Below are 26,714 nucleotides of genomic sequence, written 5' to 3' on the forward strand. Positions count from 1 at the left end.
AAGATAGAAAAAGATGTATGCATTTTTAACTTTAATAGTTATTACCTAATAACCAATGCTGATTATTGTCAAACTTCTTTTAAAATTTTGCCAGTCTAATAAGTTAAAAATCGTTATTTGTTTTGCTGTTCATTCAGTTATGGGTGACACCGGGCCTCTTCTAAATTTCACATTGGGTTTTTCATCTTACTGATTCGTTAGAAATTTTTAATTAATGTGGTTAACCTTTGTCATAAATGTTTAAAATATTTTTATGTTAATCTTTCAACTTTATTGTATTTATTTTATAACTCTATCATCAGTTAGGGTTATCTTCAGGCACAGGTAATGGAAATCCAAAAACAGTGGCTTAAACAAAATAGAGATGTATTTTTCTCTTATGTCTGAAGATAACTCAATCATCTGCTGGTCTTTTCAGCCATACTTAGTGCCTGTACCTTAGTGGTTGCTGGAAGTCCAGCCTTTACCTCCAAGTTCCAAGCAGGGATATGGGATGTAGGAGTTTGACACTTTGAATCTTTCCTTTTTTAGAAGCTTTTCTGGAAGCCCCACTCAATCCATTCTACTTATATCGTATTTGCCAAGTGTGTTGTTTGGCCATTTCTATTTGTAAGGAGGACTGAGAAGTGTGGTTGCAGCATCAAACAAAATTGTGATTCTGTTAGTAAGAAACTGAAGGATCATCCATGTTGTTGCAAATGGCAGGATCTTTCTTTTTTAAGGCTAAATAATGTTCCATTGTGTGTGTGTGTATACGTTTTCTTTATCCATTCTCCCATTGATGGACACTGAGCTTGTTTCCATATTTTGGCTGTTATGAATAATGCTGCAGTGAACATTGGAATGAAGATAGCTCTTTAAGATACTGATTTCATTTCCTTTGGATATATACCTAGAAGAAAGGTAGCTGTATTGTATGGTAGTTCTATTTTTAATTTTTTGAGGAACCCTCATACTGTTTTCCTTAATGGCTGTACCAGTTTACATTCCAACCAACACTGTACAAGGCTTCCCTTTTCTCTACATCCTTACCAACGCTTGTCTTTTATTATTTTTTTTGTAATAGCCGTCCTAGCAGGTATGAGGTGATACCTCATTGTGGTTTTGATTTGCATTTTCCTGATGATTAGTGATGTTGTGCACCTATTCATATACCTGTTGGCCATTTGTATGTCTTCTTTGGAAAAATGTCTATTTGGGTCCTTTGCCCATTTTTTAATTGGGTTGCGTTTTTTTTTTTGCTGTTGAGTTGTATGAGTTCCTTACGTATTTTGGATATTACTCCCTTATCAGATAGATTATTTGTAAATATTTTCTCTCATTCCGTTAGGTTGTCTTTTTATTTTGTTGATTATTTCCTTTGTTGTGCAGAAGCTTCTTTCTTTAATGTAGGTGATATGTTAGTAAGCTTGATGCAGTAGTCATTTCACTCTGTATATATCAAATCATCATGTTGTACACCTTAAGTACATACAATTTTAGTTTTAAAAAATAGAATTAAAAAAGAAATTAGAGGCCTTTGGAGATAGGGTAGGCAGCTAGCCGTCTCCATGGATAAATCTATTAGTTTTTACCTCTGTGGCTTCTGGGTTTATGATGTCGTTGTAAAGAGTGAGATAGCAGTGAGTTAGCACTGCTTTTATGAGTTAGCACTGAGCTTTGTTTTTTTCCCTCCAGATGGAAAATTTATTAGCTAATCTTTTTCCCTCTTGATTTTCCCCCTGATTTGAATGCTATTCTTACTTATTACTTATTAAATTCTTAAATAGATTTGCTGCTGCTTCTCTCCCCTCTAGTCTGTCCATTCATCTGTTGACTATCTCTTCTTTAGTACCAAATTTTGTAAACACTATAATTCTATCATCTTTATAGGATAGAGTTAACACTTCTCTCCCCATTGTTTTCAGTATTTTCTTGCCTATTGTTACATAATTATTTTTACAAATGACCTTTAGTACCTAATATTTGGTTGTGTTAACATCTTCTCACCTCATCTCCAAAAACCTATTTTTTTAATTAAGAGAGAATTTAATATATATTGGTGAATTTAGGGGGAATTGACAGCTTTACAACACTGTATTTGTTCCTCTGTAGCTTTTTCTTAAAGATCTTCTGTAGTTTTAAAATAAATTTTTAGATTATTGATGGTTTTCTATTGGAATCTTTTATTCCATTTTAATTTTAAATTTTTGTTGTGGTGGTAAAATATACTAACCTAAAATTAACCATTTTAACCATTTTTGAGTATAGTTCAGTGGCATTAGGTATGTTCACATTGTTATGCAATTATTACTACCGTCCATCTCCAGAATGTTCTCATTTTCCCAAACTGAAATTTCATACTCATTAGATAATAACTTCCAATTCCCTCCTCCTCCTAGCCCATGGTAACTATTCTACTTTCTGTCTTTATGAATTTGACTATTCTAGATACCTCATATAAGTAGAATCATACAGCATTTGTCCTTTTTTGACTCGTTTGTTTCACTTAGCGTAATGTCTTCAAGGTTCATCCATGTTGTAGCATGTGTCAGAATTTTCTTCCCTTTTAAGGCTGAATAATATTCCATTGTATGCATATACCACATTTTGTTTATCCATTCATCTGTTAGTGGACATTTGGGTTCCTTGCACCTTTTGGCTATTGTGAATAATGCTACTATAAACATGGGCGTACAAATAACTTTTTGGGTCCCTGCTTTCAATTCTTTTGGGTATATACACAGAAGTTTAATTGCAGGATCATATGGTGGTTCTGTGTTTAGCTTTTTGAGGAACCACTATACTGTTTGCCACAGAAGCTGCACTGTTTTACCTTCCCACCAGCAGTGCACAAGCGTTCCAGTTTCTTCATGTCCTCGCCACCACTTGCTTTCTGTTTATTTTGTGTTTTTTTTAAATAATTACCACTCTAATGGGTGTGAAGTGATATCTCATTGTGGTTTTGGTTTTCATTTTTCTAATGATTAATGATGTTAGGCATCTTTTCATGTGTTTATTGGCCATTTGTATATCTTCTTTGGAAAAACGTCTATTCAGGGTCTTTGCCCATTTCTAATTGGGTTGTTTGTTGAGTTGTAGGAGTTCTTTATATATTACGGATATTAACCTCTTATCAGATATGCAATTTGCAAATATTTTCTCTGGTTTCATCGGTTGCCTTTTCATTCTATTGATAGAATTCTTTGCACAGAAGTTTTAAAGTTTGAGGTAGCCCCATTTGTCTATTTTTGCTTTTGTTGCCTGTGCTTTTGGTGTTATCCAAGAAATAGTTGCCAAATCCAGTGTTGTGATGCTTTTCCTCCTCATATTTTCTTCTTAGATTTTTATAGTTTTGGCTCTTATTCTTAGGTCTTTGTTCCATTTTGAGTTAATTTTTGTATATGGTGTAAGTTAAGGGTTCAACTTTATTCTTTTGCATGTGAGTATCCAGCTTTCCCAGCATCATTTGTTGAAAAGACTGTCCTTGCCCCATTGAATGGTTTCAGCAACCCTTGTCAAAAATCCTTGGATCACATATGTGAGGGTTTATTTCTAGGCTCTCCGTTCCATTGATCTGTCTGTCTTTATGTCAGTATCATGCTGTTTTGATTGTAGATGGTGTCCGACTTACGATGATTTGACTTAGGAATATTTTACTGCATAATAGTGTGGAAAGTGATACCCATTCAATAGAAACTGTACTTTGAATTTTGAATTTTGATCTTCTCCTGGAATAGCAATACGCAGTACGCTACTCTCTTGTGATGCTGGTTCGCAACAGCGAGGTGAAGCTCCCAGTTACCCATGCGATCATGACCAACACACTTACAACCATTCTGTACCCATGGATCCTTTCTGTTTTTTACTTTCAGTACAATATTCAATAAATTATATAAGGTATTCAACACTTTATTATAAAATGGGCTTTGTGTTAGATATTTTGCCCAACTCTAGGCTAATGTTTGTGTGTTGAGCACATTTAAGATAGGCTAGGCTAAGCTATGATGTTTGGTAGGTTAGGCATATTAAATGCATTTTCGACTTAGAGTATTTTCAGCTTGTGATGGGTTTATCAGAATATAACCCAATTGTAAGTCAAGGAAGATCTCTACTGTATTTTTGTAGTAAGTTTCAACTTATTTATTTTTTTATGGAAGAATACTAAAGACTTTAAATATTAATTAGTAACCAGATATCTTAGTGAATTATAGTTTTCAATTGATTGTACAGATATAATTATGTCTATTGCAAATAATGATAAAATACTCTTCCTCTCAGATTTTATCTTATTTTTGTCTAATTGCATTGGCTTTAAAACAATGTTAAATAATCGTGCTGGCTACATACTGTGTTTCTTTTATTGTTTTTGATTTAATGTAATTCTTAGACTGTTTCACCATAGAATATGATGCACCTTCTGGTTTGAGATACACTTCTGAACTTTTGAGGTTGACATCAAAGAGTTTAATTGCAATTTGGTGCTTAATTGCAGATTGTTTCTTGTTGCCATTAATAGGAATAAAATGTTAGTCTGAAGGTATCATGGAAGGACTGCCCGGTTTTGGGGTTCATATGTATCACCTACTATCTCGTAGGACCTTAAGTAATTGATTTTTTCTCTTTCTTTCAGAATGGCCAGAGTTTTCTGGTTTTGGACGAACAAAGGTTTGCAAAAGAAATTCTTCCCAAATATTTCAAGCACAATAACATGGCAAGCTTTGTGAGGCAACTGAATATGTGTGAGTATGGACAGCAGTTTATTTGGAGTAGCTGTCATCAGCCACTGATTAAAACTATTTTTTCTTAATAGGTTATTAAAGGAAAATATATTCCATAGAAGCACCATTGATTTTTGATTTTTGTCTATTTTGGTCATTTGAATTTTGAATCTTTTTCAGATGGTTTCCGTAAAGTAGTACATATTGACTCTGGAATTGTAAAGCAGGAACGAGATGGTCCTGTTGAATTTCAGCATCCTTACTTCAAACAAGGCCAGGATGACTTGTTGGAGAACATTAAAAGGAAGGTGAGCTAGTGTTAACATGATTTAATTAGGACATTACCATATAGCATGCTTGACCAAGACTTATGTTTCAGCACACAGGTTGTTCCTTATTGGGATGACTTAGACTAAGAAAGCTTTAGTTGTCTCTCTCTATTTTATTATTCTTTTCCATGTGCTCAGCTGTTCTGAAGGCTCAGTCTTCAAACACTTTCTAGAGGGAAGGAAAATGTTTACATTCTGACTGAAGGTGAGGAGTCATCCATATTGGGATGGCTCATTCCTAATTTAGCTTAAAAAATGTAAGCTCGTGCTAAAATGTCAGGACTTTTTCTCTAGTTCACTGCTGAATATCTAATGCCTAGAATAAATCCCTTGCATATTGTAGACATTTAATATTAGATTTTTGAATGAACAGTGTCTTGCTGAAATAAGATACTTTTACTAAGTCCATAAAAATGAAGCACAAAAGGGGTAATGGACCATGAAAGAAAATCGTCCAGTGTGCAGCTGTTACTGCATAAATTTGATTAAACATGGAATGTGATAATAAAGAGGCTTGGGGAAATTATAGGAAGTTTGGCAGAAGGAAATGAAAAGAAAAAGCCTTCAAGATGTTCCTGCTTTTGGAAACTTCTCCACATTAAAAAAACAAAAAATAGACCAGTTCTTATTCTCTCTTTCTGAGCTATACAGTTTATTCTCTTCCTAGAATCCTATCCTGGGCTTTTCAGAACTAGATCTCATTTCCTGAATGGGCTACAAAGACTACTTATAATAGGAAGGCTTTGAGTGATAATTATGGTGTTTAGTATTTCTTTGATTTCCTAAATTTGCTTTTTCAAAGGTTTCATCTTCAAAACCAGAAGAAAATAAAATTCGCCAGGAAGATTTAACAAAAATTATAAGTAGTGCTCAGAAGGTTCAAATAAAACAAGAAACTATTGAGTCCAGGCTTTCTGAATTAAAAAGGTAAAGTATTATTTCCAAATATAATCCTAATATGGAGGTTGGTGTATGTGTGTATTGGGGCTTGGGAGTTGGTGCTTTGAGTACTTAGATGACATTGTTGAAGCCAAGATCAGAGATCATTTTTCAGTAAGTATTGGGTTCGTTTATTTTTGATTTGTAGCCATAGACTTTGCTCAATATTATATTTTCTCGATGGTCGTTGAAAGAATATATAAACCTGGGCAATCAAAACAATTTGATGCACAAGTCTTACTCATGAAACAGTAGATGTTTAGTTGGTGTGGGAAATACGATTCTCCTCAGGTTAGCTTTCATATGATGTTCACACACATATGAGGGCACAAAAGCCATAAAAAATACTACACATAGTGCCCATTCTTTTTTTTTATGGCAGTTTCTTAAGACTTTTCTATGTGACCTATCTCTTAGGAAAAAGTAGGGCACAAAAATTAAGGAAGAAAGAACACAAGAGACTTGTCCTAGTTGATACTTATTTTACATAGACTTTAGCAAGTGTTATTCAAATCTTTTATGTACAGAAAGATGCTTTATTTTGCTTAACTACAATTCTTGGCACTATTCTAACTTGCCACAGTAACAGTGTGTAGAGTAGATGTATATACTTCTCTTCTGAGTAAGTTGCTGGGATTTTCTCTTATCCTAATAGGTGCCACGGTTTTGAGAGGAGTTATTTTATGTATTCTCTCTCCCATTTCAAATGTGGGACATTAGTTTATCTATCTTAACTCAAGTATCTTCATTAAAAGAGTAACCTTGGACTTTGATTCCCTTTTTGATTAAGCCTTAATTTTAAGCTCTCCCATTCCGCATATTTTATTTAACCACTTATGCTAGTTTACTGTATGTATCTTGTGTCTACTGAGGTGCCCTTTGACCCAATTCCTTTCATCTCAGATTTATCCCTTAAGTAATTGGATCTGAGATGCATTCTATAAGTCTTAGAGGTAACCATTCTCCTGCTTATCTTTAGTAGGCAGGTGACAATATCATTAAATTTCTGAGTCAGAAAAAGTATAGGAGTTATTCAGTAAGTTTTAAAGTCTCATTTTCAATACCCTCTCTATGTAAGTCTAGTCTCTTTTGTAGTAGTTTGCGTTGAGGAAGATGGCTTTTGTGGAAATTAACAAAAGAGCAAAAATTAAAGCATTTAATAGGTGGATTATCTTTCATGCCTTCTCAGCATTATCATTGCTGTTAACATTTCATAACTGTGCAATTTCAATAAAAAATGGTGAATGAAGAAAAAGAAACTACTACTACTGGGCAAGTTGGCAGTTTGTCATATTTGGACATGTGTTTAAAAAAACAAACTTTTTTAGTGTTTTCGTATGCTTGTGTTTATACTGATCTTAAGATAGGTTTTAGAGTCTGACAGACATTATTAGTTCAGCGTTAGCACCTATATACTATCTGTGTCATCTTGGGCAAGTCTTCTCAATTCCCTGAGTGTCAGTGTCCTCATCCATAAACTAGAGATATTAATTCCTTTCTTGACAAATTTTAGAGAAGTTTAATAAATAATACATATGAAATACTTAGCATAGTGCTTGGAGCATAGCAAGTGCTGAGTAAAGTCACTTCCCTGTAAGAATTGTTTCCTAAGCTCAGTCCTGAGTTCTCTTGGTAGCCACAGTGGAAAGGTTAGCTTAGTAATGAACCAGATTGTCAGAGGAGTAAATTGCCTACTACTATATAGAAACAGGCGTGAATCCTAAGTTTTTGCGTATATATTGCCCTAAGTAGGAGATAGTACAATTATGAAGGAATGATTCTGGAGTTATGTCAAGATGGCTGCCATTCTATGTAATTGAACCAAAGTTTTCCTAGTCTCATAAAAATACATAGTAAAGACTAGTTAAGTTTTCTTGCATTCTTAATTGAAGACAATGAGGCCTAGCTTTCTGATTGATTTTTTTTGTTTTTTTGATAAATGATAACATAGTGAGAATGAATCCCTTTGGAAGGAGGTGTCAGAGTTACGAGCGAAACATGCACAACAGCAACAAGTTATTCGAAAGGTAAGCTTTTTTCCCCATGACTGTAATCTGCATTTGTTTGATAAGTACCATTTGTGACCCAAAAAGTTTCTATGGAATAATCAGTGATTGATCTTAGTTTCTTATATATTGGGTACACAGAGGTAAAACTATGAAATCAAACAAATTAAGCCAAATGTTATATGTCCTTTGTAATAAAAAAACATTTCTCATTAGCAAATAACTAGTCATTCTATACTTCCAGCTAACATCTCATTAGCTTTTAGTAAATGACCTTTTGCCTAATATAACAACTTTAAAGATTCTTTAGCCTTAGGAGTATAATTAATACACTACCAATTTCTTAACATTTTTTACTATAAAAGACAGCCTTACTACGTGAGGTTTTGTAGTTTTTACTATTTTTTACTCTAAAAGGCATAGATACAGTCTTGGAAGATAAATGACTAAAACTTTCAAATCAATTGACAAAATTATGAGTTCAAAAAAATAAGTTATCAATGTATGCCATTATTAGTCTGTGCAGAAGAGCAGTTAATTTGGTATTATAATATAAATCCTAGATTTTAGTATCTGAACTGAAAATTACTGGGGCAACCGAAAATCTCTCTGTTGCATTGTGTTCTTATGATTTAATGTTTTCATATCAGTTTTCATATGTTAATAAGAGGTGAAACATAAAAGTAATTAAGGAAGCTATTTTTTGCCTGTGAGTAAACTGGACTCTAAGTTTAAGCAGCAGGTTTTTTGAGGGGAGGGAGGGTGGGAGAGCTTCAGCTTGTTCGTGCTTAGAGGCCTTTAGCTAAAAATAGGGTTATGATTGACAGGATCTGGGTCTAGTGGAGTAGGCTTAGAACAAAGATGAATGGTAGTTGCAGCCTTTGGCCTATTGTCAAAATAGATCTACTCTTTTTAAAAAATCAGTATGCAAGTACAGGTTGAATGTAGAATTCAATTCCAAGTGTTTAGTCCAAGTACCTGTATTTTCAAAACTTCCGTAGCTGATTCCACTGTGCAGCCGTGTTAAGAATAACTGACTTAAAATGACATATGTACCTTAACCTGTACTTTACTTTAAAAATCAGTTAATCTTTTCTAGAAAACGTTGTTTTAGTTAAATATTAACTTACAATATTCCATAATTTGTTGTTGGGTTTTTCCCCCCAAAAACAAGTATAGTTGGTAAAATGCTTATAAAACATTTCACTTTTTCATGAAAGCTAACATTCTGTTGCTCACATTTGAGTTTGGATCTGTATTTTGGTGGAGTTAGAGAGTTTACATAGTGCATGATGACAGCCAATAATTTTTCTCTATTCGTGTAATTGGTTCCTGACTCTGCCATTTACTCTTTGGTCTTGGTTTAATTGGAATAATATATGTGAGGTGCCTGTTATAGGACTTGTTCAAGTACGTAAGTTAGATGCTATAAGTGTTACATACCTTATCGTCTCCTTCAGGAAACCAACTCTGTGCAACATGATACAGAAATGTCAAAAGAGAACTGAGATGTAGGACAAATTTCAGGAGAAATTTAGCCAGTGATTCATGTTCTTATAAATTGTACCACTAATGTTTTCAGAATTTTCCCATAAAACTTTTTTGTAAATTAACAAAAATAACTGAAGTTGAATTATTTTATAGCTATCTTTAAGCTTAAATGTTGTCTTTTCATCAGTTGTCAGCATTTTCTTTTGAATAAGCAATTTAGTAGCTAACCTCCTTTCATAGACTCTAATGTCTGGTTCTTCCGTTCAAATGTCTGTATTTTTCTCCATGAAAAAGTTCATGTTGACTGTAATACAAACCATTTAGTATCCTCTTTTGGGAGAGAACACACAATATTAAAGCTACACAGTATGTATTTTTAATTGACACTTCTCTATTTTAATTGTGTAATTACCTTTCACAAAGCTTACAGGGAACTCTTTTTCAAAGAGTCTAAATAGTCCTCCAGTCACTTTGGGCGTCTTTTCATAGCCTCTCAGTGATCTGTTTCTTTTCATAGTTCACCATGTGATTCTCACTTTTCTAGCTCCTTTAGAAAGTTGATGGTAACTTTCAAGGCATACCCTGAGTCTGTGGTTACTACATTCACATCAGTATCACCTGGCGAGCTTGTTAAACACTCTCGGTGCTGGACCCGAGCCTCCAAATTTCAGAGTCAGCAATTCTGGAGTGGGGCTGAGAATTTGCATGTCTAACAAGTTCCTGGGCCAGTGCTGCTGGTCCATGGACTGCACCTTTAAGAAACATTGTCATAAAATATGAAGGATTGTTTGCCTGTCTTGATCTGTTTAATAGTTTTTCTTCTAAATTTAATCAGACTTTGAAGATTAAACCACCTTCTTGTGATTGTCAATATGTGTTTCTCAGATGTTTAAGAGGAAAACCATCTGAAACAAAATCTTTTAATTGTTTATTTGCAAAAAGCATATGTATTCCAACTTTAAAATTGTGAATTTACTTTTGGATAGCCTCTGGTTAACTGTATTTTTTTTTAATTGTTTTTTTTTTTGGCTGAGGAAGATTCGCCCAGAGCTAGCATCTGTTGCCAGTCTTCCTCTTTTTTTTCTTTTTATATGAGCTGCTGTCACAGTTTAGCCACTGACAGACGAGTGGTTTAGGTCCATGCCCAGGAACCCACCTGGGCCGCCAAAGCAGAGTGCTCCAAGCTTAACCACTAGTCTACTGGGCTGGCCCTAATTAACTGTATTTTTGAGTTTATTTCTGTTGCTGTATAATTAGGTATACCCTTTTAGGTATAATTAGGCATCAAAATATTCTTGAAGGAATTTTAAGTAAAAAGCTGGGATCTGTATCCAGGTGTGGTTGGTACTTATCACCAAAACAAATAACTCAACTGAATATTGGATAGATAAATAGATGGATGAGTGGGTGGATAGATGGATAGATGGGTGGATGGATGGATGGATGGAGAGAGGTATCTTAGGCATCTCTGTATCCTAGATAGCAGCAACTTTATCACAGGTTATTCTTCTGCCTGGAAGCTGGTATGTTTCTTTAGATATCAATTGTAAGATGCATTCAAATTTCAAATATGTTAATATGTGAGAAATTATGTAACTTAGAATAGTGAACATACCGTATCTGAATTAATTTTATAAGACTTTTAATGTGGACAAAAGAATTAGGAGTCCGTGATGGAAAATTTATTATTTATATTTTCCTTTTAGATTGTTCAGTTTATTGTTACATTGGTTCAGAATAACCAACTTGTGAGTTTAAAACGTAAAAGGTAAGTATTTATAATAAAACATTTTGACTTATACATAGGCAACCAAACATTTTAGTATTTAACCATGAATGGCCTACATTTGCTGACTGTATGCCTGTTGTCTCAGATGAACAATCCTTGTTAAATTATACTCTCAACATTTCAAGAGTGGTGTTATTTCCTACTGTTGTCATCCTGCTGATGTTTTTGAGGCATAAGAATAGCCTAAATGGTCACTTTACAGATACACACACGGTTAATAAAGAATTCATTTTCATTCACATTAGCAATTTAATACAGCATTAGAAGACCTGAGTGAGGGAAACTCCTAAAAAGAGGCCTTACATTGAAAAAAAACATTAAAATTTTTTTACTTGATCGATCTTATGTTTAAACTACTCATAAGGGTCTTTAAAAGCCTGTGTTTTAGCCTTGGGTTGTGATACCTATAAATGTCAGTAACTACCATTTTCACAACTAAAACATAAGTGCGGTGGACAAAGAATAGTTGTCAGCAGAAAAAGATTATCTTGTAAGGCTAAGATTTTAGCAAAGCTTGGTTGTGCTCGTAGCTTATGCTGTGGCCTTAACTCTACTTCCACTAACTAGTTCTTATGATATTACCTATTTATTTTTTACTATGTAAGTACAGTTTATAACGAGTTAATATAGTTCAGTCAGCAATGAAGTATATCTGGAGAGAGTAGTTTATGTGTATTATACAAAAATAGTACAGAAGAATGGAGAAATAAAAGTCCTAGACATGTTCATCCCCTAGTTTCTATTCCTCAGATATAATTATTTTTGAGTTCCTTATCTATCATTACTGAAATTTTGTATTCGTTATTTAAGTGTGTGTGTGAGTGTTGCGGGTAAATTATTAGAAGCAGTTTAAAGTCCTCTGTTTGCTTTGCTGAACTTCGTGAATATCTTCTGATTTTCAGGCCTCTACTTCTAAACTCTAATGGAGCCCAAAAGAAGAATCTATTTCAGCACATAGTCAAAGAACCAGCTGATAATCACCATCATAAAGTAATTTTTTAGTTAAATTCTATTTTGTTGTCTCAAACTAAATTTTATTACAGCAATATTTCATGCATTCAAAGTTTAGTGAATAATAATCTGTGTGCTCATTCTCCAGCTTTATTAAATCATGACATTTTTTATTATTTGTTTTAGATTATGTTAAGAAATAAACCATTACAAATATAGTTCTCTTAGTTCCCAAGTTCATTTTTCTCCCCCTCCGCCCCCCCGTCTCCTCTCTTACCTAGAGATAATCATTATCTTTAATTAGCATTTATCATTCCCATGGCCGTTTTATGTGTGTGAATCCATGAAGAGTATTTGTTATTATTTTGCATATGTCTAAACTTCATATAAGTGATATCATTTTGTACATTTCATTTTGCATTGTGGCTTTTTTCACTTGGTCTTGTTTTAGAGATTTGTTAAACAGACATTTAGTTCATCTTAATCAGCTACTGTATGACATTAATTGAGCATTACAATAATGTCATTATGCATTCATCCATTGGTTATTTTAAGGTTTCCAACTTTTATTGTAAATGTGCACAGAGTAGACTGTTTTTCACTGTAGCAATTTCAAAACATATTTTTGTTTACCTTCATTTTTGTCACAGGCTCTGGATAATTTGTCAAACTTAGACCCAATGGCAAATTAGTCCAGTATTATTTTACTATCTGATTATCATTATTACTTTCAAATCTTAAATTCTATATCTAGTCATGCATTTACTTAATGATGAGGATACGTTCTGAGAAATGTTTCGTTAGGCTGTTTCGTCTTTGTGCGAACATCATAGAGTGTACTTACACAAACCTAGATGGTATAGCCTACTATGCACCTAGGCTATATAATACTAATCTTATGGGATCACCATTGTATATGTGATCCATCATTTACCAAAACCTTATTATGTGGGGCATGACTGTACTGCTTTACATTTATTATTAAAGTATTGAGATTTTTGTTCTCAGGAAAATCAGAGTTAACCTAACATCTGGTTCCTCTTCCTATCACTTTCTGAATAATCAGGCATGCCTGTTTTATTTTTAGGATTAAAGACTCAATGTAAATGGATGAAGATTTTTTAATTTAACTGCATTTATATATTTTTAAGTACTGTACATCTTTTGCCTCTGTATTATCTAGTGTTGATATTTATAGATTGTTGCATTATAATAATGACTGTAGTTTGCTGTAGAGAATTGAATGCTTTTTTATTAATGTATCTATGGTCTGAATATATCTGTAGCTGAATAAAAAAAAAACCCATTGCCGAAAAACCAGGCTGACATTTAACTGTGGAATAGTTGAGTTTTTTTTTTCTATTTATAAAACCATTTAATGAGTAAGAATAAAACATGTCAAACAGAGTAGCTTGAGATGAAATAACCCCCATCCCCACATTGGCCATCTTGTTATGCTTGAAATTTCTGGTGAAGTTCTAAGTTGTTTTTACCTTTTGGATATAAGAAATAGTTTAAAATCTAAAGATCTTTCCATAGGAACATTCTGAGGCATGTTGTCTTCAAGATCCCTTACAGTAAAAGAAACAGTTAAGTAGAATGCAGATAATAAAATTCATATCTCTGTGAATTGGTACTACTAATACCAATTACTGTATAAGTCCTCAAAGCGCAGAGAACATATCTGTTTTGCTTACTATTGTATTCCCAACATTTAGTAACTAGTAGATGGCATTTTTTTAAATGGTATGTTGTTTGGTAGTCAATATAATTTCAATTTTTTGATGTATTTTCTCCCTGATTTTTTAGGTTCCACACAGTAGGACTGAAGGTTTAAAGCCAAGGGAGCGAATTTCAGATGACATCATTATTTATGACGTTACTGATGATAATGCAGATGAAGAGACTATCCCAGTTATTCCAGAAACTAATGAGGACATTATAGCGGATCCCTCCAAGTAAGGAGATCGTAAAATAAAATTTATGAAAATATTAATTACTTTTCTTATTTAAGAGCCAAATTCAAAAGCACTTTCTTCTTTCATAAACTAGTGTCTAACTTGCTTTTGGATTATTAAACTGAAAAAATAATCAAAATTATTCAACCAAATACCTCCCTTCCCCCAGCAGAAAGACTCCCAACAAAAAAAGTAGTGAAAGTTAATCCTGATTTTTAAATTTTGGAGTTAATTGATTCTTTTTGGTCTTGTATGAAGTATCAGTATTTATGATTAAGCTACTCACTCAAGAAATTTAAGCCTTTTGATAGGTAATTTGGGGAGAGAGTTCCCGTGGAGAATGAATGGATAGAATGAATTTATTGAATTGGTCTGAAAAATGTAATTGGTTGTATTTCATATTGCTGATCTAGCTGTAGCCAGTACCCTGATATTGTCATTGTTGAAGATGACAATGAAGATGAGTATGCACCTGTCATTCAGAGTGGAGATCAGAATGAACCAGCCAGAGAATCCCTAAGTTCAGGCAGTGCTGGCACCAGCCCTCTCATGTCTAGTGCTGTCCAACTAAATGGCTCGTCTAGTCTGACCACAGAAGATCCCGTGACTATGATGGATTCCATTTTAAATGATAACATCAATCTTTTGGGAAAGTGAGTGCTTATCTGAATGTTGTCTAAATTTGTTTGCTTTCTTTTTTTTTTGTTTTTTGGGGAAGATTAGCCCTGAGCTAACATCTGCTGCCAGTCTTGCTCTTTTTCTCTGAGGAAGACTGGCCCTGAGCTAACATCCATGCTCATCTTCCTCTGTTTTATATGTGGGATGCCTGCCGTAGCATGGCCTGATAAGCGGTGCATAGGTCAGCACCCGGGATCTGAACTGGCGAACCCTGGGCCACCTAAGCGGAACGTGCAAACTTAACCGCTGCACCGCCTGGCCGGTCCCTGCTTTCTTTGTTTACTTCACATACTCTCTTTCTCTTTGAGTGGTCTTCCTTTCAGATTATGAACCCACGTAGTCTACCTTTCTCTGTTATGGTCAGGGTTGAGCTCTTCAAATGGTATTTTGAGAAGGATTTAACCATCCCAAGAGCAGTCTTGTGATTTTCTGGGCAATTCCTTAAATTTCTTTAATGAAATACTTGTTTTGAATGTCTGTAAAGTGTGTGTCATTGTGTGTATTTGTGTTTTTATCAGGACTATGGAAAACGTAGTCTCTGTTAAGGAACTTATTTTATAGCATAAGAAAACCAGAAATTAGTAGCAATAACCAATAATCAGAGGTTAAATATTTTATAACTTATAGTATTAGAGGAAAAAGACAAATAAGATTTTGTTGCAGAACATTTTTTCTGTAAATACTAAAGATTTTTGTAAAGGCTTTGAGTTCTCAGTTAACCAAATTTTCAAGAGTCTCAAACATTAAATAGGATTCTTAAGTTTAAGAATTGGTAAGGATTCAGCAGTTGCTAGGAATATTTTGCCTAGCTAGATTGCATTGTGATTTTAAACATAAAAACCTAATATTTGATTTTTTTAAATCTTTTTTCCTTAGGGTTGAACTGTTGGATTATCTTGACAGTATTGATTGCAGTTTGGAGGACTTTCAAGCCATGCTGTCAGGAAGGCAGTTTAGCATAGACCCAGATCTCCTGGTTGATGTAGGTACTTTGAGTAATTGCTGTATTGGCAATTTGTGTATTTACATATAATATTTATAAATCAATACATCATTTTCTTGTATTCTAAACTGTTACTGCGTTTTATTTTTTTTTAATGAATGGTTTTGTTTATCAGAAAGAATGAACAGATGGGTTCAGGTCAGTGAAGGAAGGTGATCTCTACCCATCTCTGAGTAGCAGTTCAGTTAATCCCCCGTAACAACATATCAGCTCTGTGCAACAGTACTATTAAATCCAGGTCTTGCCTGGACTTGTTGCTGTGTCAGGTTTTGCTCTAGAATAAATCATCACTGAATAGAAATTGATGGGAGTTAGTAACAGAAGAAACTTAGCCAGGAAACAGCATAGAGACACTTCTTAATACTTTGGGAATTAATGTTTTCCACTCAGATGTGTTATATTATTATATTTGTTATGCTTTTTAAATTTTTGTGTCCTGAAACCTAAAGTTCCCCTGCTCTAATCCCCACCACCTCCTGTATGAACTTAACTCCAATGTCGTCTGGACTGTGAATCCTTATCTACCATTTCTGGCACTAACCACCTTTCTCACTCTCTTCCCTCTTATTCCTGCCACTCCTCCCTCTCTTACCTAAAGCTTCTGGTGTGGTCTCTCCCATCCACTTGAATCTTGTTTTCTCCTCTGTTTCCGTTTTCTGTTATGAATATGTTTCTCTCTCTATCCTGAAAAATTTTGTTGCTCTTTTTTCTGTATTTCTTGCCTTAAAGTGCAGCTTCGCTCACATCAAAATATTCTGTAGTCTTGCCCTTTTAAGAGCTTCTTAAGGGGCTAAAAGGAATTAGTACTTTCCTATGCTTCAATCTTACTCTTCAGTCTTATTAATTTAACTCCCTACCCTTCTGCTTCTCATCAGTCTTGTCATTGTCACATGACTTTATCATCTTTTCCTTTTCGCAAATCATCAGTGTCTCATAGGATGGATTTCAGCTTCTTTGAAGATTTTCTTTCCATGTTGACCTATGTTACCATCTAAGTGAATTCAACATCCATGTTAATGAGCTGCTTCAGCTTGTTAACAGTAGCTTGACAGTCCTCTTGATTCTTTCAGTCTTTGTCCCCACTCTGAATCCAGGGACTTTGTAGAATCTCTCTCCCTTAGATCACTAAGAAGGAAATAAAATCCCATAGTTCTGACCCTCTACAAATCCTCGCAGTCCTCAACTAGATCATTTTAATTCAACTTTGAAACATTTATCACTCATTTGTCCTCAAGACCTCACCCAGCCAGCTCTGCCCTATTCACAAAGTATAATTCTCCATGTCCTGGTCCTCTCAGAAGCTGTGGAATCTCAATATTTGTTACCTCTTTTTTTACTCTAAACTTCTTTTGAAACCCTGTAATGTCTTATTTATTCTAAGCCTGTGCTGCCTATGCCGTCTTGGTTTATCCATCCACAGTAAGTAGGCTGCATTTTTTTTTCCCCGCAAATCAAGCCACTGGGCTAGTGCAAGAAGGTTTTGAATCAGACAGATTTGGGTTCTGTTTTTGGCACATGTTCCTTACTAGCTATGTTACTAACTTTGGGAAAGTTAACCTCTCTTGCCCAGTTTCCCCATCTATTACATGTGGCTTACACCTAATGTGAAGGGTTATTGTGAGGATTATAAATAATTAACACTATTATTATTAACAATATTGATTTTCCACAACAGAACTTTTTCTGTGGAAGTTAGAGGCCCTGGACTTCTTCGTTCTCTTCCTGTCTGGCTAATCATTCTCTGTTGTTTTCAAGAGCTTTTCTTTTTCCTGCTGTCTTCTACTTGTGGATATTTCTCAAGGTACCCAGTCTTTTATCCTCTTTTATTTTTTCTACCTCTCTTCTTTTTCTTTTCTTCCTCTGTGAAGGGATTTGGCTTGTAGGAGTGCTCTTAGATGTGTAACTCCAGCTCTTAATATTTTTTAAAATAAACTTTGCTGGAATTCTAATTCCATGCTTTTGGGTTATCAGTTAGATCTTGCCTTAGATTATTTGTGTTTAACACCTAACTTTTCTTAATTCTCTAAACTACCTACCCTTTTTAGCTTTCTTATTTTCTATAGTGACATCAGACTTCTCTTTACTCACCCAGGATAGTAATCACGGATTCATCTTTGTCTTCTTATTTTTGCCTCATCATTCACTAAGTCCTGTGTATTTTCCAAAATAGCATTCACAAGCCATCCCTACTTTGTGTTTCCACTGGTGCCTCTCTCATTCAAGATCTTCATTATTTCATCCTTGAATTATGCTGTATTGTCATAAATAAAAAGTCTGCCGATAGGCTGCCTTGTTCTCTGAGATGGCAAAGATGGTACGGACATAAATACGTATGCTGAGGAGCTATGGGTTCTCTCTGCAGAGTTCAGTATTGAGTGACCCAGTGTGGAGTCAGCAGGAGGGGGCCTGGCTTTAGAATTCAACCAACTGTGTTAGCTTCTCATATGTGGTCTACTTTTTTCTACTGAACACCATGTGTCTCCTGGGAATACAAGAAGGTATCCCTGAGTCAATGGGTAGGGAGAGTGGGGCATAAAAGGAGTGAGGAGCTTACACTGCTGGCCCTCCTCAGATGCCTCTCTCAGTAGAGACAAAATCTGCTCAGACCTCTGAGGTAGTGACAAGCTGAACTGGCAGAAATTGGCAGTCGTGTATTCTTATCAGCTCTTAAGGAACTGAGTCTCTTCATCTTCATGGATTAGTAAGTGGTATGAAAGGGGGAAAAGTTAATGAAAGAAAAGGAAGAGCTGAGGATATTTATAGGGTTACCATGAATGTGGAATCTACCCGTAACTTCTCTGCATTTCATTTCATCCTGTGAACCATTTGGTGTGCTCGTTCTAAAATGCTTTACTCGCTATATTTCATTGCTCAGGCCATTCCCAAGGCTCTTATTGCTGACAGAATGTGGTCTTGTCCACTGACTGGCCTTGCTCAACTTTTTGAACCTTATGTATACTACTTATACTATTCAACTCAGAACTTTTATGTTATTTGGACTGGTTGTCATCTATTTCTAGAATTTACCCCACAACCATTCCTCCTCCTTTCTTGTTGCTAATGCTGTAACAATGCATTCTTCTTTCCATCCTCTCTATTATCCAGTGACTGATGCATTTTGCATAACTTCATCAAGACTTTTTGTTTCATCCTGTGTGTGTGTGTGTATGTCTGTTTGCCTCTGTGATTCCCTTCTTTTTCATTTCTCTTACCCCTTTGTTCTTTTGATTCCTACTATCCATTATTATTTTAATACTGGATTGTATCCGATCATATGTTGCTATTTGATGTTTTTCTTATCTTGTCTTTTAGATTGTAAGCTCTTGGAGAGCAGGCATAGTGTCTTCATCTTGTAGTCTTCATGATGTCGGTTATTTCTTAGATGCTCAGTAAATCCCTGTGGAATGAATGATTTTGAAGCTTATGACAAACAAAAGTTATGTCTGTAAGCTGGCTGGACTGAGGAGTGCAGTAAGCAGTGGTCTTAGCATTTACAACTTCTTTTGGTAGGTGAGGTGAAAAGAACCAACAAGGAGGTACGCTGTTGGTTCACGGGGTAATTTAGGAGCCACTATCGTAGAGCAGATTCTGTAAATTTACCATGTGATTCTCAGGTAGTCAGTGAAGGCTTTAGTGTCAGGGCAAGGAACTCAACTCTGGGTGCCACTTAAAGTGAAAGGCGTTTAGGGAGAGAAAAATAAAGGGAATGAAGGAGAGGAGGGGAGGTGGGGAAAACCACCATTTGCCTCAAGTGATTTACCCCAGTGTTTTATAGAGAAATTCTTACAACATATAATGCATGGGCTAGCTTGCTCTGCTTTTGTTTGTTTTTCTTTCTGCTTTCCTCTTCCAAACTTGTTTTACTGTATGGAAACTTCCTGGTGTAGGAGCTACATCTCTTCACCCAACATGGCTGTATAAAAATTTTGAGCACACAGTTAATTCTTTTTAAATATTCTTAAAACTTATTATTTTTCTTGTTTGGTCTTTCAGCTTTTCACTAGTTCTGTGCAGATGAATCCCACAGATTACATCAATAATACAAAAGTAAGTTTTAACTCATGTTGCTCAGGACCCATAGCTCTAAGAATCTGAAAAAAGTCTTAGTAAGTAGTAAGCAATATCATTCCCACTTAAAAAAGCATTTTATATTCTTACCTAATATGTGTGATCGAGATAGTAAAATTCTAGATGAAAAATTAGCCTTTGGTTTTGGGGTTAATCATTGCCCAATTCTGCTGGCACTTGTTCAGTTAACTCCCAGTATGAAATCAGCCGTCAAAGTGGTGGCAGAGAACCTGACCAAACTTGACTTGTTGAAGTATATCACGGGAATAAATTATTAAATTATGATTTCTTCATGTTTTATGTGCTTAATTTTACATTCTTATTTCTTCTATAAACAGCTTCTCAGCATTTTTTATTGAAGGTTTACTGGTACCCATATTCTTAAGTAAGTTCCTTCATTTTATTAGCATACAGTAAAAGCCTTAGGGATTTGTACTGGTTGTAGGTAAGGCAAATTGAAACACTGAGGTATGGATTTTGGACTTTTTTTTGAGTAATGGTTTTTGTTATTTTCTTAAATGTATAGGGAACTCCAGTTGCAATTAGGAAGTGTTGACAAGAAATTATTTACAACTAGTTTTTAATGAGTAATAAGGACAATGTGAAGTTGTTAGAGAAGTTTAGAAGTTCTGTTATGTTGTACAACTTATTGTCTTGAATAGGTATGTACTCCTGTTTATCTTGTATTTATATCAAATTGTTTGGTAATCCCTGTTTTCATTGAATATGAAGGTAAATCAAGTCCTCTGAAGTTTGGGTAAATTCTGGATTAGCAGAATCAAAATTTTATTTTGATTCTTTATAGTCTAAAAATGAATACATCAAATAAATATGAGTGATTAGAGTGAAGGGGAGGAATTTTCTGACTGTTGTTGTGTGTGAGGATAACCTGATGAGATTTTCTGCATTTTCAGAGTTACAGCCTGGGTAACTTAGAGTTGACAGAATTTGTGAATTTTTGAACTAGGAAGTTGATTATACATTGAGTATTTGGATGATTTATAGCAAGGGTTGGCGTACTGTAAAGGCCACTTAGTAAATATGTTCGGTTTTGCGGGCCATATGTTCTCTGTCACAGCTACTCAGCTCTGCAGTTGTAGTGCAAAAGCAGCTGTAGACAATACATAAAAGAATGAGGATGGCTGTGCTCCAATAAAACTTTATTTATAAAAACAGGCAGTATGCTGAATTTGGCATGTGAACCATAGTTGGCCTAGATTTATATTATAAGATTCTATGGACCACTTCAACGCTGTTTCAGTAAATATGATATTACTGAACGTTAGATCTTAAGTTGAATGAACCCGTATCATGCATTCACTTACTGAATGTGCTGCAGTGTTTATTTATTGCTAGACATTTAGTCATTCTTTATTCTTGGATCATCCTCCTTATTCCAAAAACTAATAGCTTAAACACAGTTTTGAGAAATAGTAGTTAAACAGCAAATTGTCTATTGCTCTACAATACATTAGAAAAATTAGTGATTTTTCATTATAGTTCTAGAATCTAGATTAATGTTTTCCAATAATGGGCTCATCAGCTGTCGTTGCCTAGGCTCGTGACAGGTATTATATGACATGGATTACAACACTCTTTTCTAATAGATCGAGATGTCTTAGACTCTTCAGAACAGCAATCTGAGTGACCACTACTAATGTTTAAGAATTTGCATGGGAGGTGAAACCCATTTGTCATCCTGGTTCTCATGTTTAAGAATAACAACAATGGCATCGTTGGAAAATACCTATTTTAGGAAGTATAAAAATAAGGATGATATTATTGCATTAATGTTTATTGTGAATGCTAAATGAGAAACACTTTTATGTAAGTTTTCAGAAAGGTTTAAGTAGTTTTTATTATATCTTGGGGCCATTATCTCAGAACCCTGGAAACTTGTACTGCTTCGTTTTATGATGAGTATCAGAGGAATTGTAGGAATTAGTATTTCTGTTACACCACATATATACTTAATCAGCATGCAGATATCTGGGACTTACAGCCACTCGGGAAAAATTGTGAACCTCTGCACCTCAGTTTGAATATCTTTGAAAAGAGCACTGAAGAACTTAACAGCATTAATGATTTAATCCCCTTATGATCAGATGGAAGGACAGAAGACAGTGGTTGAAAGAAGCAATTTAAATGACAGAAAAGAACTTAAAGAGCCACAAAAAGAAAATGAAGAAACACCACTTCAACTCTGAGGCTTCCAAATATAGGGATAGTTGTAAGGATGTCATCCTGTCATCCTGAGCTGTTCTAAATATGTTCACTTCTGCTAATTATTCTGTTTGTGAGTGAAGAGAAATGTGTAATACATTTTTAATCAAAACTGTTTAAAATGAGTTTGTTTAAAGAATTATCTCTTAATTAGCAGTTTGAAACCAGCCATCTTTGATTCATTCCCATCTTTTACCCCTGACAAATTCTGTCTGTTCTGCTGTTGAAATGCTCCTCCTTTTCATACTTGTTATCCTAGTTCAGGTTCTTTGTTTCATCCACTTGATGACAGCAAAAGTTTTCTTAACCAGTCTTGTTACTTCTACTCAATTCTCTCTCTCTCTCTAATCCATCTTTCCTGATGCTCCCCCTTCCCATATGTTTCAAATAATATACCAATATTCATATACTGTACCAGTTTTTTTTATTTTTTGCTGTTTGTCAAGGACGTATAAAATATGAAACAAATATTTTTATATTATTTTTTCTCTTTTAGTCTGAGAATAAAGGATTAGAAACTACCAAAAACAGTGTAGTTCAGCCAGTTTCAGAAGATGGAAGAAAATCTAAACCTAAAACAGGTTGGTATTAATGTAGTATTAGTTTCTATAGATTTTTTAAATCGAGTCCTACATAGAAACTAATGAGAGCCAAAGAAAGTCTTGCCGTAGTTAACCATTGAGCACAGAACGTACTGGTCTCAGTTCTGTGCATAAAGTATCAAGATTCCAGCAAATAGAGAAAATTGAATTGGAGAGGTAATAGAGGAAGTTTGTCATATTGATGTCATTCGAGGTTTTTTCCTATTTAACTTTAGAAGAACTGAAAGAAGCCTCATTTCTTAATTGTTAAATAAAGACTTTTCTGGCTTGTACATTTTTAAATTTTTTGACACAAAGTATCATATTTCTTGTTTGGCTCTATAAGGGTGTAGTGTTTGCATGCACATCTCTGTTTCCATTTTTCCACCTGTGGCTTGAACTCCTTATAAGCTGATGATAAAAGAATTTTTCTAATCTTTATTCTAGATAAGCAGCTTATCCAGTACACTGCCTTTCCACTTCTTGCATTCCTCGATGGGAACCCTGCTTCTGCTGTTGAACAGGGGAGTACAGCATCATCGGAAGTTACCTCCTCTGTAGATAAACCCATAGAAGTTGATGAGCTTCTGGACAGCAGCCTGGACCCAGAACCAACTCAGAGTAAGCTTGTTCGCCTGGAGCCATTGACTGAGGCCGAAGCTAGTGAAGCCACACTGTTTTATTTATGTGAACTTGCTCCGGCGCCTCTGGATAGTGATATGCCACTTTTAGATAGCTAAATCCCCAGGAAGTGGACTCTACATGTATATATTCATCAAAATGATGAACTATTTATTTTAAAGTATCATTTGGTACTTTTTTTTGTAAATTGCTTTGTTTTGTTTAATCAGATACTGTGGAATCAAAAGCACCTTTTGCTTTTCTCACTAACCACGCACTCTTGCAAAGCTTTCAGATGTTACTCAGCTACATAGGTACACAAGATTTAATGCACATTATTGGCATATCTTTAAGTTGGATTCAATTGGCCATTTTTCTCCAATCGTAGTAAATTGGATTGTTTTTTACATTACATTTGTGCCCATTAACCCCAGTTAAACTTTTGTTTGTTTTACTTGTTTGATGCTGTTTGTTTGCATTGAGTGTAAGTCACTAGAACTAATGGTAGAACTAAAACTTTCTCTGTTCCAGTTACTTTTATTACATATTTTTCACTTGGCTTATTTTTAAAACTGAGAACATAAAGTGCCTGTATCTTGTAAAACTTCATTTGTCTCTTGGTTCAGAGTTCATTCATGTTCAACAGGAAAGGCAAAGTATACTTGAGTGCTTACTGTCTTGATATGGTTCCAGCTCCACATACACAGAACTAGAAGGGGATGGGATATTGTCAGCCCCATCCACCTCGTTGGGCTAGTTTTAAGTAAAAGTTTTCTGGTTTGTTTGTGTTTTTTGAACCATACTATTTAGTAAAATAAATATAATGAATGTTGCATAGTAGTGTCTGTTTTGTGTCTTCTTTGGAGGTGACACTTATATGTAACAGTTTTTCCTTTTCATGGGAAGTAGATGGACTTAAACTGTAAACTGTGTCTGTTGTCCATTATCCTTAATATGAATCACACCAAGATCTTTGTGCCTCATCTCAAAAGATAGACTGTGTATTTCTACAAGGAAGGAATATAATGTCTCTAAATTTAATGTGTTTTAAAAGTTCTTTATTTAAAAGTGATACTGGCTTGCTATGTTTCTAATAAAGAACTGAGAGAAGTACGCCTCTCATTGTCCCGGTGAGGTAAGAACATTATCACTGGATGCCACCAAGGGTCTACAGTTTTTGCCCTGAGAGAAGATAAGAGAAATAGTCAAATCATTTCCTCCCTTTGGAACAGTTGCTCAGGAGGATTCTAGAGACTTCTTAATGTAAGGCCAGGGCCACCTTTGTATCAACTTGAAGAATTCCACCTTCAGGCAGAAGGCTGGGAGCAATGCAGTTAATATCTGAATGCTTTATAGGGCTAGTTGATAAGAAATTACAAAGATGGCCTTCCTGTTGGCCATATTCTCTCTCTCTCCGTCTGGGCATTTCTCTTACCATGATGTAAAAATTAAAGGAAAGCCTCGCACAGAGGGATAAGAAACCTCTCCTTAGCAGATCCTAAAATACTTGGCTCTGACAGTGGGATCTTGGTGAACTAATTCAAGACCCCAGAACAGTTTTCTGCGTAAATTGTAGAGGTAACTTTGCTGCTAAGATGAGATGAAGAGTTTAGAGACTGAGAGCAGAGAACTTGAGAGTCTTTTTCTTTCCCTTCCCTTCCTCACGGTGGGATATGATCAAGTTTTTTTCTCCTGGGGGACATTTTAGAGCTTTAGAAGTATTCTAAAAGTAATTTTCAAAACTTTATACCTCCTAGTACTTTTTAAGTTGACATTTAAAGTTTTTCATCTTGAGTTTAAATAGTTGGAAAGAATTTAGGATATTGTTAATGTTCCGTTTTAAAATAAAATTGTTACATGCTTCTTTTAAATGTATCTAAAAGAATCTAAATACTGTAGTGGTTTGATGCCCATCATCATCCATTCCACTTCCCCCAAAGAATTTTATCCTGTTTTTATTATGTGTGATAGTCATACACTGAGGACACTGTCACACTTCTCTGCGACCAAATTTGCAATTGTTTCCTGTAACCTTAAGATTCTAAGCATTAAGTTTGTCTCCAGTCAGAAATACACAGTTGATCAACAGTATAAATATATGTGGCAGAGACTGTTAACTGATTGCCAAACCATTTCATCTTCCCATCATGCAGTTAGCTCCCTGTATACAAAGGTGGAAATAATCTATGTAACCGAGGTCCAAAAAATAAACCCAGAAGTGAGGTACAGAACTTCCAGGTCTGCCTGTGAAAGCCCCATGTAATCTTCCTGAATCCCTGCTTAGAGGAGAGCCACCTGTCAATCCTGGACACCCATTTTAGACTTCAGGTGAGGGAGGAACAAACTCTTATTATGTTCTGCCTCTGATTTTGCGGGTTGATTGGTTATACAAGTTTTTGGTGTACACTCATACAATATAGTACAAATTTTGATGAATTGTTACTAAACATAAGAAGTAAAATTACATCAGAAGTACTTCTTTTGGTGGGAAGAACAGGTCTCAGAGGTTTTTTCCTCCCAATATTTTTTGTATGTGAGGGTGAATGTTATCAGTATAATAAATGAGTTAGCATCAATTTTATTTTTTGTTTTTATAGATGAAAATTCCTAAGAAACTTTGTAATACAAAAAAATAAGTAGATAAGAATGGAAGAAATTCTGTTATAGCAGTGTCACTCAATTCTTTCAACTCCTTCAGAGTTATGTACCAGAATTCACTATTATTTTTTTATGATTTATCAGCTGGTGACTTAATTAGATCATCCTTCAGTTTTGTTGAAAGTAAAACAATAGAAATCACTTGAATTGCAAAAGGACTTTTGTTTTTTTAACCCGGTGTTAGTCTCTCTCACCGTTATTTGAAATTGTGTCTTTATTGGGTGTCTAGAGATTTTATCCAAAACCTCTTGTTATGATTCAGAATGGCTAAGAGGTGTATCTGTTTTGTCAAATGTGAAAAGAATAATTGTTAAGAGGGATGATGCCTTGTCCTCAAGCATCTTTTCAGGCAGATCAGTTTTAAGAAAGAGTATACATGGAAATTGAAGATCTGGAAACCAATTCTTTTAAAAATAATCTAGCTTGGGTTTACCTGAGGAGGTCTGTGTACTGTCTGGAAAACAAGTACCACAGTATGAAGACAATTTAGAGAGTACCCCCCATATTCATCCCACCTCCAACTTTCTTTTGCCTCAGGGAGATACATGTAGGGCCAGAGGAGATAGCTTGTGACTTAGAGCTATATGTGCCTTTGTGGTGTCACTGTGTTTCATAGGGATGGTGTACTCAGTTTACACACTGAGTGTGAGAACAAAAGATCTGCAGACCGGGAAAATGTCCAAATGACACTCATTATGATGAACGTATACAGAATGCTA

At 34.9% G+C, this 26,714-nt stretch overlaps 1 protein-coding gene across 2 annotated transcripts in view; it reads left to right on the forward strand.

Moving 5' to 3' along the window:
* The window catches only part of HSF2 (heat shock transcription factor 2), a 33,080-nt gene extending 8,906 nt beyond the window's left edge, over window positions 1-24,174 (forward strand). The window contains exons 2-13 of one of the 2 annotated variants that reach the window (XM_070556912.1): window positions 4,613-4,721; window positions 4,881-5,008; window positions 5,832-5,956; window positions 7,920-7,995; window positions 11,172-11,233; window positions 12,157-12,244; window positions 14,015-14,163; window positions 14,577-14,816; window positions 15,718-15,823; window positions 19,838-19,891; window positions 22,632-22,716; window positions 23,164-24,174. In XM_070556912.1, the coding sequence (XP_070413013.1) occupies window positions 4,613-4,721; window positions 4,881-5,008; window positions 5,832-5,956; window positions 7,920-7,995; window positions 11,172-11,233; window positions 12,157-12,244; window positions 14,015-14,163; window positions 14,577-14,816; window positions 15,718-15,823; window positions 19,838-19,891; window positions 22,632-22,716; window positions 23,164-23,456 (1,515 nt within the window). In that variant the 3' untranslated portion in view covers window positions 23,457-24,174. The remainder of the gene's footprint in view (window positions 1-4,612; window positions 4,722-4,880; window positions 5,009-5,831; window positions 5,957-7,919; window positions 7,996-11,171; window positions 11,234-12,156; window positions 12,245-14,014; window positions 14,164-14,576; window positions 14,817-15,717; window positions 15,824-19,837; window positions 19,892-22,631; window positions 22,717-23,163) is intronic. The other variant, XM_070556913.1, reaches the window with a different exon arrangement.
* Window positions 24,175-26,714: the final 2,540 nt, after the last annotated feature.

This window comes from Equus przewalskii, chromosome 9 (genome assembly GCF_037783145.1).
Source record: "Equus przewalskii isolate Varuska chromosome 9, EquPr2, whole genome shotgun sequence".
Classification (NCBI taxonomy): domain Eukaryota; kingdom Metazoa; phylum Chordata; class Mammalia; order Perissodactyla; family Equidae; genus Equus; species Equus przewalskii.